Genomic DNA, 16,491 nt, shown 5'->3' with positions numbered 1-16,491 from the left:
TTTTTTCTTTATACTCCGAGCGCGGACGGGATGGCAGGGATTCGTGGCTATGCCGTTGAGTGTAACTCACCCTTTTTGTTTGTATAAAAATTAATCGAAATTTAATTAGATTATTAATAACTGTTCGATTACTGTAAAACAAAAGAAAACTTTACCATTAATTATAAATTACAAAAAACTTGGAGCACCATGGATTTCTTTTCATTTGCAACCTAATTCTTTCCTGATATCCTTTCCTTCAGCCATGATCAAATGACAACAGGCATAAACAAGTTACGTGAATTGCAAATATTATTTTTACACAATCATATATTACATGTTATAAAATTAATCGAATATTATTTAGACAAGCGATCTAAAATTATATCAGACGCACGTTCGGCCATCGCAACGAGAACTGAATTTGGCGTGCCGGAAATTGGGGATGGCATTACGCTGGCGTCCATTATCCTCAATCCACTCACGCCTTTTACCCTAGAAAATGTAATTATAATTTTATTACAATTACTCCACTCATCTCAAATGTCATCCTTTAAGACATCCTTTAAATACTCTATCCGTCTCTATCGTTTACCTTAATTCCTCATCTACAACCGCATCGTCCTCCGCACTTATCTTGCAAGTGCCACAAGGATGGTGGCTCGTGAGTCCTGCGATTCTCATAACGCATTCCGAATAATAGACATCCTGATAGTTCTGTCGCAAATGACGACACTCTTCAAAATCGGGGACGTGGACTTTCGCGCCGTACTCGCGAAACAGTCTCGTGTTGAGAGTCTCGAGGGCGAGGTTTATAGCTTAGCGAATAATCGTCAAAATTAATTATCTTCAATTTAAATACATTCACGCTGAAGAAATAGAAATTATAGGTTCTAAAATTCTTTTAAGAAGAGTAAAAAATTTGTTACATATTTACCTCGATGAGTACACATGACATCTTCGGGATCCTGAAGATACGCAGGATTAATTCTTGGAGGGTCGTGGATATCGCTTGATCTCAACGTTATGCTTCCACGACTTTTCGGTTGCAAACACGTAACTAGATAAATAAATCCCTCGTGCATACTGTCGTTATACGACGGAAATAGCGATCTAAATGTCTAATATAAACAATGATTAATTCTTCTCGATCGACATAATAATTACTAAATTACAAATGATAATTGCTGTGAATAGAATCGCGCGCGAAAACAATTATCTGTGCGGGGAAAACAACGACTACAATATGTTATTTTATTTTAGTTAAAGTCCAAATATATTACTGTTGTGGGCGGTTCATTCACCTCAGTCTCGAAATTTGAGATGGCCTTCAGCAATTTTTCCTCTGTGGACGCCACTCCGAAGAGGAGGAGGCCACTGTTATTAGCACGCCCCAATCCCATTACGCCGTTAGTGGCCAACCATCCTTTGACATGCAATAGAGAAAAAATTAGGTATATGGCAAGATTACAACGTCGGCCGTATAAAGTGAGTCTACAGGCATGGTAAGTAAATGACAAGCGTCGTTAATGGCGCGTTATCGCATTTACCGGTTCCGAAGGCGAAATAATTGAACACTTCAGGTATAGTTTGCAGCTTCACAAGTGTGATACTGACTCGTTCGCGTAGATTCACGTAAACGGGCACGTTCAGGTGATCGAATAAATTTCGACCTACCTCTGGAAGATCTTGTACCACGGATATCTAAGAGATCCAACTTATTATTTTACTTGAAATCGAAAAGTTTGACATATAATACTTTGATTTATCACCTTATGCTTTTTCAATTCATTGACAGGTCCTATGCCAGAAATCAAAAGTAACTGCGGAGTATTGATAGTGCCCGCGCAAAGAATTACCTCCTTTCTCACGCCGATTCTCCCAACGGAGCCATTTTTATATATCACTTTAACGTCATTGATTTTGTCATTCTTGAAAAATATCTACAATATAACGTCCGAAAAAATCAGAAATATATATTTATTATAGAAACAAAATATTACAAAAACTATATCATACAAATAATTATCTTTAATCAGGAAAGCCCCCTATTATGAGATAGGCGCTTAACATGAGATAGCGGCGTTTCTGCTAAACTAATAAATGCTATCTGTTGATTCTATCATGAAATTATTGCTCTTGGATTGAAAACTATTTAGTGGAAAATTCATTGTTAGATCATGCCTACAGTAATTGTAAAATAAAATTTTAGAGTTTGAATGTTTTCAAGTTTCATTGAGATAAGCCTTTAATCTTTGTTTATTATTTAATAAGTAATTATTTGGCAATAAATTCTTTATGTAGTAATAGAGTAAGATCGTACTGATAGAAAAATACGAAATATGTTGAATTGTTTAATTAAAGAAGTTAGATTTGATGATCGTAAAGCTGTAAGACGTGATACTCGTAATATGAGATACCCAGGATATTTCTAATATGAAATAATCTATACTTCTGTGCCCAAGTGAAAATCGATGTTAAAGTATAAATGTTATTGTACAATAATAAAAAGAATAACCGGAATGAACATTGAGGGTCTGTTTCTGCAATACTTCATTCCAATTACTACTGAAGACAAATCCTGAATACAATGCATCACATGCTCAATTTACGCGCATAGACTGTACTCGTTGATATGTTAGAAACATCAAATGAAGCTTTTTAATTCTAATACTGATGTACTTTGTGCTTTATTATCGATTTCTCGGGGTATCTCATACTAGGAGCACAATTTTTCGACTTTGCGATTTGTTCACCTTTTACATTTCTTTAATTAAAAAATAAAATAAAATTTGAATTAAATTTTACATAACACTATCTTAAAGCTTATTAATTTATTCTCTTCAAAATGACCTATTATTTTTTTTAATTCTACCAATAAACATTTAGTAATTACACAAAATGAACTCGGTATCTCATAATAGGGGCCTCTCCTCTAATTTTTAATTTTCTGGTATAAAAAGAGAAACGGAGTATATTTTCGAAGAAAAGATGGATTGTCAAAAATTGTTTTCTTCATCATGGTGTATAAAATAAAAATCATAGAGACCTTGGCAACAAGTGTATTCATCAGGATATGTAAATTCTTGCGATTCCAAGCCTTCCGCAAATACGCGTGATAAGTACTCCATCTGGATCCTTTTTTTGCGGTGTACATCGCTTTCCGCAAGGATATATTATCCAGCTTTAACGATTCCTCGGCCAGGACGAAGGCCTTCGTTAAATACTCTTCCTCCGGCATCGGGATAATGTTCATAATATCGGACACTTTTTGAAAGTAAGGGAGCAGGTCGGCGTGCGACCAACCCTTCGGCCATCTCTTGTAGTCCTCAGGCCTTCCGAAGGAGTGAACGAGATAATTAAGCTGCCCGCTACCTCCAAGTCCTTTTCCCCTTGGAAAGTTTTGTCTCTAAATAAACGTGATCAATGAAGGAATTTGCTGCGCTAAAAATACGCGACTCCAAATTCGGAGTGCGAATCTTTGAAATATTCGTTTTGCTATTATATGTACTTAAATATTATATTTTATTATATGTGCCTTTTCGATATAACATTCCCAACTTTTTCCATTGTATTCTAACATTCCTTCATTAATTATTACTTACAATTTTTTATTAATAAAGATACATATGTTTACTCAATACTGTTATACATCTTAATGTTAGGCGTTTCAATTGAAAAAAAAATTTTTATTTACTTGTATAAAAGTTATAAGGCAGTATATTAAAGCAAACAAATTGTGTTGGATATACCATGATAAATTAATGTTTTATTGCCATAGTGAGGCATTTAATCCCAAATTAATACTATTATCGCGGCAATATTATTATTCAGCGCAAGAAATATGTGCCACATTTTTATTTTGCGAGAGTTACGCTATGTATTGCCAACAAATTTCTATAGAAATCGTTCTCGTAAAACGGAAATTCCTTCATCGAAGGATTGAGCTTTAATTACATAGCCGTAGAGCCCTCGGGACGAGAAGACTTGCGGCTCCGTTTGGTAGGCCCAATCGACCTCAGTGCCTTGCATCATCGGCGCTAAGAGCGGCATAGTTGATAACCATCCGAAGTATCCGCCTGCTTCCACAAGCAAAACGGTCACGTTCGACATTTCTGAGAGCCGTGATGCAATCACGCAACCAGACGTACCAGCACCGACTTAAACATACCCGCAACAACGAGAAACATAATTTTTATTATACTAAATTAAATGGAAAATTCATGTGGTTTTTTTCTTCATTATGACACAAAGAATGTTAGCGGTAATACAAAACATCAACCGTTTATTAAATTAAATGTTAGATATGCAAATTTAAATCTAAAATATAAAACAAACAGGATTCAAAGAGTAATGTATGTATAATTAACAACTTTATATCTCAATTAGCAACTTTATATGTCCAAATTTCGCTAAAAAAAAAGAATAAAAATCGTATTACATTATGTCTGTCTGTCTGTTTAATTTAAAGCATTTAGGAGGCACTTATTAATCCAGCATAATGCGATTTGCATCAATCCTTTTTTATTAAAAATCGATGCCGCGTATATTTTGAAAAACGAAACGAAGAAGAAAAAGTAGTGGAATTGCCACAAGACAAAGCAGGTGATACGATAAACATAAACCGGGAAGTTAACTCACCGACAATGTAATCGTAATGCGTTTCGGGATAAACGATAACGCTGGCTGGTTCGCTGAAGTGATAATGATAGAGCAACGACATCAGCAGAACTACGATCGAGATCGATATGTGAGCCCACATGTCTCTTCTAAAAAATTACAGGAATACACGTCCGGCCGACTGTTGCGGCACAGTAATACTGAAACAATGTGCAAGACAACACGGAACTGCAGCGACTACACGTTCGATCCCGATATTAAATTAGTAGCTCTGTTCGTAATCGATACTAGTCTATAAGTCTCACTCTATAAGCGGTCCGAAGCATCGTGACAACGACCAGCGACGCTGCGCAACATCGGAAATACATAATTGTTACGTTAGATAAAATCATACGTATCCGTTGCACTGATACATTCAAATATCGCATTTCTATTTAGAAAATTTCTATTTTTAATTGTCTATTATATTAAGTGAATTGCGAAAAAATATTTTGCGAAACAGTCGCGGTTTAGATATCATTACGCATAATTAATTAATTATGGTATATTGTTTTTCTAAATCGCAAATTGTCCACTTAAACTGATTGTGTTGTAATACCAATAAATGTTATGAGAAGCAACATGCTGCCTGATGTCGCGAGTTGCATTTTCCCTCTGACAATGAGTGCAACTTTTGATCCAAGTTACAGTTTATTCTACTATAAAATAAACATCAAAGCCAGAAAAAGAAGAGAAAATAAAATATATTTGTAGATAAGAGTATATTATTTTTATTACATTCCAAGTAGGTGGAAGTAGAGTTCTAGAGAGTTGGAAAAAATATGTTAAATTTAACATAAATCGCATGTCCCAAACGGTCCACTCAATTTTTTGTGTTAATTTAACATAATATGAGTGTGTTGAATGGTAACACGGATACTATGTTTATATTTCAACAAAAATGGAATATAATCTTAAATAAAACTTGAAGAGAGTGTATAATCAACTTAATTATTATGACAAAATTAACATATAACAAATGTTTCTAAAAAGACGATTCGCCTAACAATACTGCCTAATCCTGTTATAGAGTAAAATCAACCCCCTTATTCTATAAATTTACTAAATACGAGCAAATTGTGTTACTTTAACATATTTTTAAATCGTTAATAACTTTACACTTCATATTCATTATATTCATTTAACATAAGAGGCATATGTTAAATTTATATCTATAAATGTGTACCTTACTAAACAAATACAAATTTCATCATCTTCAGGCATGTTTAAAATTAATTTCGACGAACTTAATCCTATGGACAACGATATTAAAAAAGAAGAAATATCAGTAATGTTTCCTCAAAATCCGACAATCGACGACGATGAGCGTACTTTACCGTTAAGTATTACAGACGATCATCAAGTATTTCATTCTGAAGAAGAAATGATTGTTGATAATGATCATGATTCATCGTCAAGTATTCGTAACAATGAATATCCCTTATGTCCAGAAGATTGTGACATATTCATGACGAATTGTGAATCATTATCTCCGATTACCTTTCTTCAGAAAGGAACTGTTGGCAGAAAGAAATCTGTAACATTTCAACGCGGAAACTCCTTTGTTATATCCCTAAACATTTTTGGGAAGAATTTTGGATTAGTGGGGGTACACCTTTACAAAAAGGATGGATAGATGCATTTAACACAGAATTTGAAAAGGAATATCCTCTTTGTGTTTTAGCCATCTCATGACACAAATGTAGGAATGTATAATATTAAAAAGAAGTTCTCTTTTCAGGCTGTAGAGCAATGCAAACACTCGGAATGCGTAAAATTTAAATTTTTCGTCACAGAGGATATTTACATTCCGTACACTGATAAAGTTGTAAATGTTTATTGGACACGTTTCTCACGGCGATGAACGACATCGTCGCCATATTCGGGGAAAAAAAAGGGCAGCGTTAGCCGATAAGTTAGAAAAACGATCGGCAATAGTAATAAAGTTGGAAATGCTTGCTAAGAAAGACGAAGAAGTCTTACTAGCAGGCAATTTAAATGAAACTTTAGATATTTTACACAAAATATCGAGTGAAAATAGGGCTAAAGACGATCTCGACAAAGATTTCATAATGTTTTGATCAACAGCAAGAACAGGTGCGAGGTGAAGAAGTACACGGTTACATCCAAGAATTATTTTTAATACCACTGTCAGTGGTTCTGTTTAGCGAAAAACAAATTAAATGCTTAGCTTTTCCGATAAATTAAGACACTTACATCTGGATGCAACTGGTTCCATTATTGCAAAATCTGCAGTTCTTAGCACTGCAACTATACAATTTACTATTACGCACTGCTGTTACCAGGAAATGCAAATGTTGGATCATTGCTTGTAGCAGAATTTATATCATCGAAGCATGATGTAACAACAATTACGCATTTTCTAAATGTTTTTAATGACAGGCTTTAAAAAATAACAACAAAAAGAATTTAAAAAATCGAAACAGATTTTAGTCTGGCATTAATACAGTCAGTCTGCAAAACTTTAACCCTTATAGAAATTTAACACTAATACTGGCCAATTAATCACTTATTTTCAGTATTAAAAATACTGTCAACAATACTTTTAATACTAAAAATAAGTGATTAACTGGCCAGTATTAGTGTTAAATTTCTATAAGGGAATGGCATATGTCTGTCCGCAGTTATATTCAGTACGTATATAAAAAATACGAGAAGAAAACGTAACAATTAACCATACGTGCTAGCAAAAAGTTCGGCAACGGTCAAATATCTTGGAAAATAATGATTATGGAAAAAAAAGTTCAATACAAAAATTTTAGTATATCAAGTGATCTATTATACGGATGTATTGAAATGACTTTCATGTGACCTTGAAGGACACCGTGAAGGTCAACTTTGAAATCTTAAATAGAAATACCTATTTTCTATTACATATTCTTAAAGCTGGTGTCAAGGCGTTTCCGAAACACTGGTTACAAACCCTTTTCGCTTCAGATCTTCTTGAGTTATAAACCTTCAAAGTTTAAGTATCGCCGGCGCGTTATCTAAGGTGTACCGCGTGAAGGTGGCACGATTGGATATCCACCTCTTAGCATGCTTAATCAAAGTGAGTCCTTGTGTGTGTGTGTGTGTGTGTGTGTGTGTGTGTGTGTGCGCGTGCGTGTGTATGTGTGTGTTCATGTAATTAAAAAATTAATGAATTAAATGTTTAATTACACGAGTACGCCAAGAGGGACGATAGTCCATACATACTACTAAAATCGATTCATTATCTTCATGACTACTTTTGGATAATTAAAACTGTTCAATAACACATCCTCGTTACGATAAATCGTTCATACAATAAATTCGCGACGTCTTGGTGAGATCTCATTTTATCACCATACCCCCCCATCATAAGAATAGTAATTTTCTCTGTTTTAGTTAGATGTATTTTTAATAGTAATCAAAAATGTAATGGTGCAATCGTGGAAAAATAAAAATTTTATGTTGAAAAAGTGATAAGGAACAAGGGATTTTTCAGATCTTTTTTAATTATACCAGTACACCAAGAAGGACGATAACTCTTGTTTTTAATCATCCAAAGGCGGTCAATTAAGTGATCGAACAGTTTGATTCACTTAAGCTATAAAAGGATAAAAAGTAAGATTTATTGTATCAACGATGTATCGCGACGAGGATGTGTTATTGAACAGTTTTAATTATCCAAAAGTAGTCATGAAGATAATGAATCGATTTTAGTAGTATGTATGGACTATTTTAGTAGTATGTATGGTACCCTCTTGGCGTACTTATGTAATTAAAACATTTAATTCATTAATTTTTTAATTACATGAACACACACACACAAGAACTCGCTTTGATCAAGCATGCTAAGAGGTGGATATCCGATCGTGCTACCTTCACGCGGTACACCTTAGATAACGCGCCGGCCATACTTAAACTTTGAAGGTTCATAACTCAAGAAGATCTGAAGCGAAAAGGGTTTGTAACCAGTGTTTCGGAAACGCCTTGACACCAGCTTTAAGAATATGTAATAGAAAATAGGTATTTCTATTTAAGATTTCAAAGTTGACCTTCACGGTGTCCTTCAAGGTCACATGAAAGTCATTTCAATACATCCGTATAATAGATCACTTGATATACTAAAACTTTTGTATTGAACATTTTTTTCCATAATCATTATTTTCCAAGATATTTGACCGTTGCCGAACTTTTTGCTAGCACTATATGTCTTCGCATTTCATAAAGACGGTTATACAAAAAATGCTATCCGAACGGTAAGAAACAAAAACGCATAAATTCTGTAGCAGCATCAGTGATAGCAACATGTTACACTGTAGCAGTGTATCAGTTGCTGCTGGAATGTATGAAGCATTTGTGAAACTGTTCGGAAATGAACATGAAATAAACGATTTCAATAATTTGGTACAGATTATAAAGATTTTATTACCTAAGACGCAAACAGTAGCTCGGACACATATTTATCACAAGTACAAATTGAAATGTTTCCATTCGACAGGAAATCGTCGCCTTGTTATCAGGCATTTAAAGCAATTGAAGTAAGTGCACGGGAAGGTAGGTAATTATGAAAACCGAATTCATATTTTTGCAAAGAGTTCTTCGACTATGTCGCGGACATTTTAATGCCCTATTTCCCCCTATGGTCAACCACGGGTATCGCACAGTTCAATTTAAGTCGTGACAGCAATGCTCCTGCCAAGAATTACTTAAAAATTTTAAAACATCAAGTCTAGATAGGGAAAAGTAGTTGTATTACACCGATTCTGGACCACTATTGATATAAAGGCCACGTTGCCACCAGGCGGCGTTAATGTCGCGGCGGCGGGTGGCGGGTAGCGGTGGCGGACCGCGTAACTAATAGAGACGGCGAAAGAAAAATGAAAATGATAAATGTTTTTTACTCCTCCTTTTCCACCTCCTCCTCCTTTTCATCCTTTTCGAAATAATGTTTTTTTATGGGCTCCAGTAAACGCATATCGACGGCGGATACAATGAGCACGCATACACGCACGCACACACTAACTTCTTGTTCTTTGATTGGCCCGGCAGTCTTAAACAGGCTGATACTGGGCCACTGAGCTCCGCGAAAAATATAGATAAAAATCAAAATGATGAAATGCAAGGCACAATCGAAGTCGACAACACTTTTCAAAAATATTGGTCGAGGCGCACGCACGCATAACTCACTATAAAAAACAGACAAAAGAATACTGACGCTGAGAAGCATTCTTCACTATGGCGAGGAGACTCTGGAGTTATCTGCATGCATCATTTTGTATATAAAACAATTTAAATCACAAGTACCGCCACGATAAAGTGACTATGACATCATTTATATCGTTACAGTGTCGCCGTGAGAAGATGATTATATTCTTATAGTTCATTACTTTCTTATACGTTTTAATTGTTGTACACATATCTATTTTTCTTATAGGTTGTAAGCTATACATAAATAATACAAAATAGAAGTGAATATTATGGAAAAAACCAAAAGGATATATAATCATATTTGAAAAACATTTATTCAAATGAAAAGAAAAAGAAAAAACGATGATTTTTATATCAAATATAATTAATCTGCAGTCAATTTTAGCCTTCGAAGAGAATAATATATATTTTTCGCTATGGCGAGGATGCACGAGAGTTATATACATTATGGTGTATAATACAGTGTAAATAAAACAAGTCGGATCAAGAATGCTGTCGATCGATATTGGTATCGCTCATAAGGTTGCAGCACTCTTTATATAATATTATGAATAATATCTCACAATCTATTTCATACCTGATATTTTTGAACATAAGTTTGTGGAACCGATTTTACAAGTTTTTTTACTTTTTAATATGTCATAGTATAGTGTAGATCAAATTTTTAGCTGTAATTAATTTTTAAATAATTTTTAAATAATTTTTCTGAGGCCTTTTTTGTATTTTATTTCAAATAAGTAACTACTTATTTTTTTTTACCGAGTCACGCGTATACATAATTCGCAACACGATAGACGTTGGTTACTATTTATCTAAACAGAGTATGATAGCGCGTAGAGGCAGTGGATATTGAGGGAGAGTAAAGAAAGTGCACGATAAAATAATGTAAACGAAAAAATTTTTTATTCTCACATTTATTAACTTTATATTTTTTAATACATATTTAAAAACTTAAGCTAATATGATCGTAATCAACGAGCTAGCGTTTGTCGAAGATATCGCTGTCGTGTATAGCATTCGCAACGTTGGAGAAACGTGTATAACGTAATGTTGAGTCAAGCATCATCATCATGTATATCCAGGTGTAAAGAAAATCATCATATATATCAAATGGTGTAAAGAAAACACATAGTTGCTTTAAAAAAAATATGTATACAAAATGGATAATTTTTTAAATACACAACTATGTGTTTTCTTTACACCATTTAATTTATCTCATTATTCTGTTCACAAAAGTATTAAGGTATGATAATCAAAAAATCAACAGTTTACGAATTATTTAACATTTTGTGTCAATATGTATCAAAATAAAATGTAAAATATCTCGAAAACTATTGGTTTTTTGGTATCTCTACCTTAATACTTTTATATGCAAAATAATTAGAAGAATCACGTTATCTAAAAAAAATTACATAATTCCATTTAAAAAAGTTGAGGTGACCTTCATATCTTTTTAGCGCCTCCACCAAAAAAACAATTATTGACATCACATTATGTGCCCCTCGAAACCAAGCAACTTTTGTTTGACACTTGTTCTTCTATTGTCAAAAACAAGCGAGTTATTCAGGTGAATAACGCTGTTTTAACGCCCCTCCTTGATATTATAAAAATTTAAGACGTACAAGAGAGAGAGTATTATAGCACATTTTTTCTTTATTTACAAAAACATTAATTTTTTATTTTTTAAATGTAACTTTACAATCGCAGATGTACGAAATAAAATTTATTTTAATTAGCGTAATATAAGAAATTTTTTAATAACATTCAGCACAGTAGGACATGTTACAACATGTCCAGGTGGTGATATCATCATTAATGTAATTTAATACTAAACGTCACGTGAATTTTTTCTAGAAAGATCGGTAACATGTTCAAGCAATGATCTCATCGTGTAGTTATAAATAGATTCACGTTTTCACGCATGCGTGAAACATTATATAATATGACATGTCACAACAAGATCGAGCGATGACATCATCAATGTCACGTGATCAAATTTTTTCTAGAAAGATCGGTGACATGTTACAACTTGTTCAAGCGATGATCTCATCGTGTTGTTATAAATAGATTCACGTTTTCACGCATGCGTGAAACATTATATAATATGACGTGTCACAACAAGATCGAGCGATGACATCACCACTGTCACGTGATCAATGTCACGTGATCAAGTAATAGTATAAAAATGTGAGATTGAGGCGCATCGCGCCATTAATCATTAGTAATCCGATACAAATGGAGCGAGACAACATGGAGCGAGATTTGATAGAGCAAGTTACCCTGCTTGATACCAGAGAAGAGTACGTCGCGTGGGAACAGCGTTGTGATGAATTCATCGAATCTCTGGAAGAACAGAGTCGCATCAAACGCCCGCGATCGATCTGTAATAGACAATCAGTGATCGCATGTATCGCGCGGATCGAAAGTTTGAAGGATTCGGTGCGCGAACGATTCGTGCACGTGAGCGCCGGATATGGACTTCGATGGCGCGAGATCGACGCTGTGTTCGAGAATCGTGTTCTGACCGGTGCGGTGATAAACTCTGGACACATAGAGCCGCGACAGTTTTTGGAAGACGCCGGTAGTGTGGTGCTCGAGCGTGTGCGGGGCGCTATAGAGAGACACGGCAGCGTGAAAGCGAACACCGCGTTCAACGGTGAGTTCGTAGTGGGCGATAAACGCACCGTTATGGGTATAAACACGAAAAACTGCGAACTATATCCAGCATCGAATGTGCGCGAGTGGTACGAGCGGCACGTCATCGAACCTACATTAGCGTCGCTCGAAGAGTTTCAGGAGCGTGACAGCGGATGGGCGCTCTCGCGTATATTGAATTTGACTCTCAATGTGAACAAACTGAATCCCATGCACGCGGGATGCTGCATCGAAGTGCCGAAGAAAATTAAAGACAAAAAAGCGGTAGTTAACGTACGCTCAGAGGACAATGCGTGCTTCGCGTTGTCGATGGTCGCAGCTCTGTACTCAGCTAAAAATCATGTGGACCGGATATCGTCGTATCCGCCTTACGCTAATGTGTTAAATCTCGATGGCATCGAATTTCCGATGAAATTCAAAGACATTAAAAAGTTCGAACGTTTAAACGCGGTGTCGATCAACGTATTCGGCATCGAGGACGGGAACATCCTTCCGCTTCGACTCAACGATGACAAGAAGGAGAAGCATGTAAACATGCTATACATACAAGGTCCACGCAACGATGGAATCGGTCATTTCGCATGGATCAAAAATCTGTCCCGCCTCGTAGGATCGCAAATTAATAAATATGGACACAAGAAATTTTTCTGCGACCGGTAAGTACAATAAGAAAAAAATAGTCAATAAAATATTAAATAAAAAAAATTGTTGTACTAATAAATTTATGTTACGTTTTTTTCAGATGTCTACATTATTTTTGCTCCGACGAAAAATTGAAGAGCCACGCAGTGGACTGCGATAAATTAAATGACTGCGCCATCCGTCTACCGAGCGAAGACGACAAGTGGTTGACCTTCAGCAACCACTGCAGGAAGGAGCGGGTACCTTTCATCGTATACGCCGACTTGGAGTGCGTGCTGCAAAAGACCGAAGACGCATCAACGCCATCGGCATTGTCGTACGCGTATCAGCAGCACGAGGTATTTAGCATTGGATACTACGTGCAATGCTCGTACGATACATCATCGGCGTATCGGTTTCGTCGCGATAACGACTGCGTCAGCTGGTTCGCGGGCCAGCTCGAGGATTTGGCGCATCGCGTGAAAAATATAATATCCACTAACCGTCCTATGGATTTCACGTGCGATGACTGGCGGAAATTTAACAGTGCAACGCACTGTCATATCTGTGAGAAACCGTTCGCGCCGGACGACGAGCGGGCACGCGATCATTGCCATCTCACCGGACGATACCGCGGTCCAGCGCATGTAAATTGCAATTTGAATTATAAGGATTCATTTTACATACCGATCGTCTTTCACAACTTATCGGGATACGACGCACACTTTGTAATTAAAGAAATCGCTACCAAATTCGAGGGACACGTAGATTTACTTCCTCTAACGAAAGAAAAGTACATTTCATTTACGAAACATGTCAAAGAGACTAGTGATAAAGATTTTCGAAATTGCGTAAAATTAAGATTTATAGACTCGTATAAATTTTTGAGTGCGAGTTTAGATAAATTGGCGTCATATCTCGATAAGGATAAATTAAAAATTGTACGTTCCGAATTTTCGGCTCTATCGGACGAAGATTTCAATCTGCTTACTCGTAAAGGCATATTTCCTTACGAGTATGTAGATTGCGTAGAGAAACTCGATGACACGCGTTTACCGCCGCGCGAATCTTTTCGCAGCTCGCTGACGGGTGATACCGTGTCCGAGAGCGATTACGCGCACGCCGCGAACGTATGGCAGCGGTTCTCCGTGCGAACGCTCGGCGAGTACAGCGATCTATACCTGAAAACCGACGTATTGTTGTTGGCCGACGTTTTCGAAAATTTTCGCGACAGTTGCGTCGCTAGTTACGATCTCGATCCCGCGCATTACTATACATTGCCCGGTTTCACGTGGGATGCCATGCTGAAACACACGCGCGTAAAATTCGAGTTGCTCACCGATGTAGATATGGTGACGTTGATCGAACGCGGTATACGCGGTGGCCTCAGCCAATGTTCCGGCAGATACGCAAAGGCTAATAACAAGTACATGCGTTCGTACGACTTGTCGAAACCGTCGTCATACCTGATGTATTACGACGTTAACAATCTATACGGATGGGCGATGTGTCAACCGCTGCCCTACGCCGATTTCCGATGGGTTGAAGACGCCGCGAACTTTGACGCGAGAGCGATCCCTCCGGATTCGCCCACCGGTTACATTCTCGAGGTAGATCTCGAGTATCCGCAACATCTTCACGACGCGCACGCTGATCTGCCGTTCTGCCCGACACGCGATAAGCCGCCTGGCAAGCGCGAGGATAAACTTCTCGCGACTCTGTATGATAAACAGCGTTACGTCATCCACTACCGCAACCTTCAGCAATGTACACATCACGGCCTTCGCGTCACGAAGGTTCATCGAGTATTGCAATTCACTCAATCCGCCTGGCTCCGTAATTACATTGAACTTAACACTCAATTCAGAACGCGCGCAAAAAATGATTTTGAAAAGAATTTGTACAAATTGATGAACAACGCGATATTCGGCAAAACGATGGAGAACGTGCGCGATCGCGTCGACGTGAAATTAGTAACTACATGGGATGGGCGGTACGGCGCGGAGGCAATGATCCCGAAACCGAATTTCCACAGCCGCAGCATCTTTGCGGAAAACTTGATCGCGGTCGAATTGCGTAAACTCGAGGTGAAATTCGACAAACCGATTTACGTAGGTATGTGCATACTCGACATATCGAAAGTCTGCTTGTACGAATTTCACCACGAATACATGGTACCTACGTTTAATGAAAATTGTAAAATTATGTACACCGACACGGACAGTCTCATTTATCACGTCGAATGCGACGATGTGTACGCGGAGATGAAACGTGATATCGCTCGATTCGATACGAGCGACTATCCGATGGACAACGCGTACGGTATGCCTCTCGCGAATAAGAAGGTGCCTGGCCTGATGAAGGACGAAAACAATGGCGCGATAATGACCGAGTTCATTGGACTCAGAGCGAAGATGTACGCGTTGCGCGTAGACGGAAAGGAAGATACGAAGAAGGCAAAGGGTGTAAAGAGCAACGTCGTAGCGCGAACGATAACGTTTAACGATTACACCCGTTGCTTGAACGAGGAGATCGAAATGACGCGTAGACAGTCATGTATACGATCGAAACTACATCAAGTGTATACGGTGTCCGAAACGAAAATTACTCTGAGTCCATATGATGATAAGCGATATATTGTGTCAGGTTCTACCAACACGTTACCATGGGGACATTATCATTGTAATTGAAAAATATATACATATATTGTGTATTATCTATATTTTTTAAATAAAGTATAACAGAGAAGAAAAAAATTATGTTTCTTTATCAACCTCCCGCCCTTCCCAACTGTAATCCCTTCTTTAAAGAATAAGTGCGTTGATAACTGTTCTTGGAACAGGTATATACTGATGATAACACATGGATGATACTGTGGCTTTGTGAAAAGAAATTTTTTTCAATTGATTCAAATTTAAAAATAAATAAATAAAAATATAATGATTGTATTCAGTATAGTTATAGTAGCAGTAGTAGTAGTACTAGTAGTTAGATCAAGGATATAGTACCCTCTCTCTTGTGCTTCGACAATTTTCGATGTACATATTATTTACTAAGTATATTTCTTAACGCTCACAGCCTTACGATTGAATGAAAAAAAGTTTTATATGTATATCATAAGTGAGTGATACGATTCAAGTTCATCTACATACATCACACACACACAAACACACTCACACACACACGCGCGCGCGCACGCACGTACACAATACGTACTTACATAATACATATATGCATAATACGTATATGCATAATACGTATATACATACATACATTCATACATACATAGATAATATACGTATTATCGTATCGATAATAAGTAGATAGGATAGGCCGGTTCAGACTCATGGGGCAATGAGGGGGGGTGAGGTGCGCGGGGAA

The 16,491-nt window shown here is 36.9% G+C and overlaps 2 protein-coding genes across 2 annotated transcripts; one reads left to right on the top strand and one right to left on the bottom strand.

Moving 5' to 3' along the window:
• Positions 1 to 338: 338 nt before the first annotated feature.
• Positions 339 to 4,741, bottom strand: LOC108779703 (neither inactivation nor afterpotential protein G). The gene is made up of 9 exons (XM_018547169.1): positions 4,621 to 4,741; positions 3,937 to 4,139; positions 3,029 to 3,388; positions 1,752 to 1,922; positions 1,530 to 1,683; positions 1,263 to 1,405; positions 917 to 1,100; positions 575 to 797; positions 339 to 474 (listed from the first exon to the last, which is right to left on the bottom strand). The coding sequence occupies exons 1-9, from the start codon at positions 4,739 to 4,741 to the stop codon at positions 339 to 341; spliced, it is 1,695 nt and encodes a 564-aa protein (XP_018402671.1).
• A 7,343-nt stretch (positions 4,742 to 12,084) lies between these two features.
• Positions 12,085 to 15,800, top strand: LOC108779646 (uncharacterized). The gene is made up of 2 exons (XM_018547108.1): positions 12,085 to 13,145; positions 13,232 to 15,800. Exons 1-2 carry the CDS (start codon positions 12,085 to 12,087, stop codon positions 15,798 to 15,800), a joined length of 3,630 nt encoding a protein of 1,209 aa, XP_018402610.1.
• The last annotated feature ends 691 nt before the right edge of the window (positions 15,801 to 16,491 follow it).

This window comes from Cyphomyrmex costatus, unplaced genomic scaffold (assembly GCF_001594065.2).
Source record: "Cyphomyrmex costatus isolate MS0001 unplaced genomic scaffold, Ccosl1.0 scaffold121, whole genome shotgun sequence".
Taxonomy (NCBI): Eukaryota; Metazoa; Arthropoda; class Insecta; order Hymenoptera; family Formicidae; genus Cyphomyrmex; species Cyphomyrmex costatus.
Note: the sequence above shows the minus strand (reverse complement) of the source record. Positions and strands in the feature narration are given on the sequence as shown.

What these genes read in the sequence shown, in the direction of transcription:
- LOC108779703 (XM_018547169.1), bottom strand. Translation starts at nt 4,741, where the DNA reads ATGTGGGCTCACATATCGATCTCGATCGTAGTTCTGCTGATGTCGTTG. An exon ending in CCCGAGGGCTCTACGGCTAT is followed by an intron (nt 3,389 to 3,936) that starts GTAATTAAAGCT and finishes ACGTTTATTTAG; the next exon opens with AGACAAAACTTTCCAAGGGG. An exon ending in TGAATACACTTGTTGCCAAG is followed by an intron (nt 1,923 to 3,028) that starts GTCTCTATGATT and finishes GTTATATTGTAG; the next exon opens with ATATTTTTCAAGAATGACAA.
- LOC108779646 (XM_018547108.1), top strand. Translation starts at nt 12,085, where the DNA reads ATGGAGCGAGATTTGATAGAGCAAGTTACCCTGCTTGATACCAGAGAA. An exon ending in AAGAAATTTTTCTGCGACCG is followed by an intron (nt 13,146 to 13,231) that starts GTAAGTACAATA and finishes CGTTTTTTTCAG; the next exon opens with ATGTCTACATTATTTTTGCT.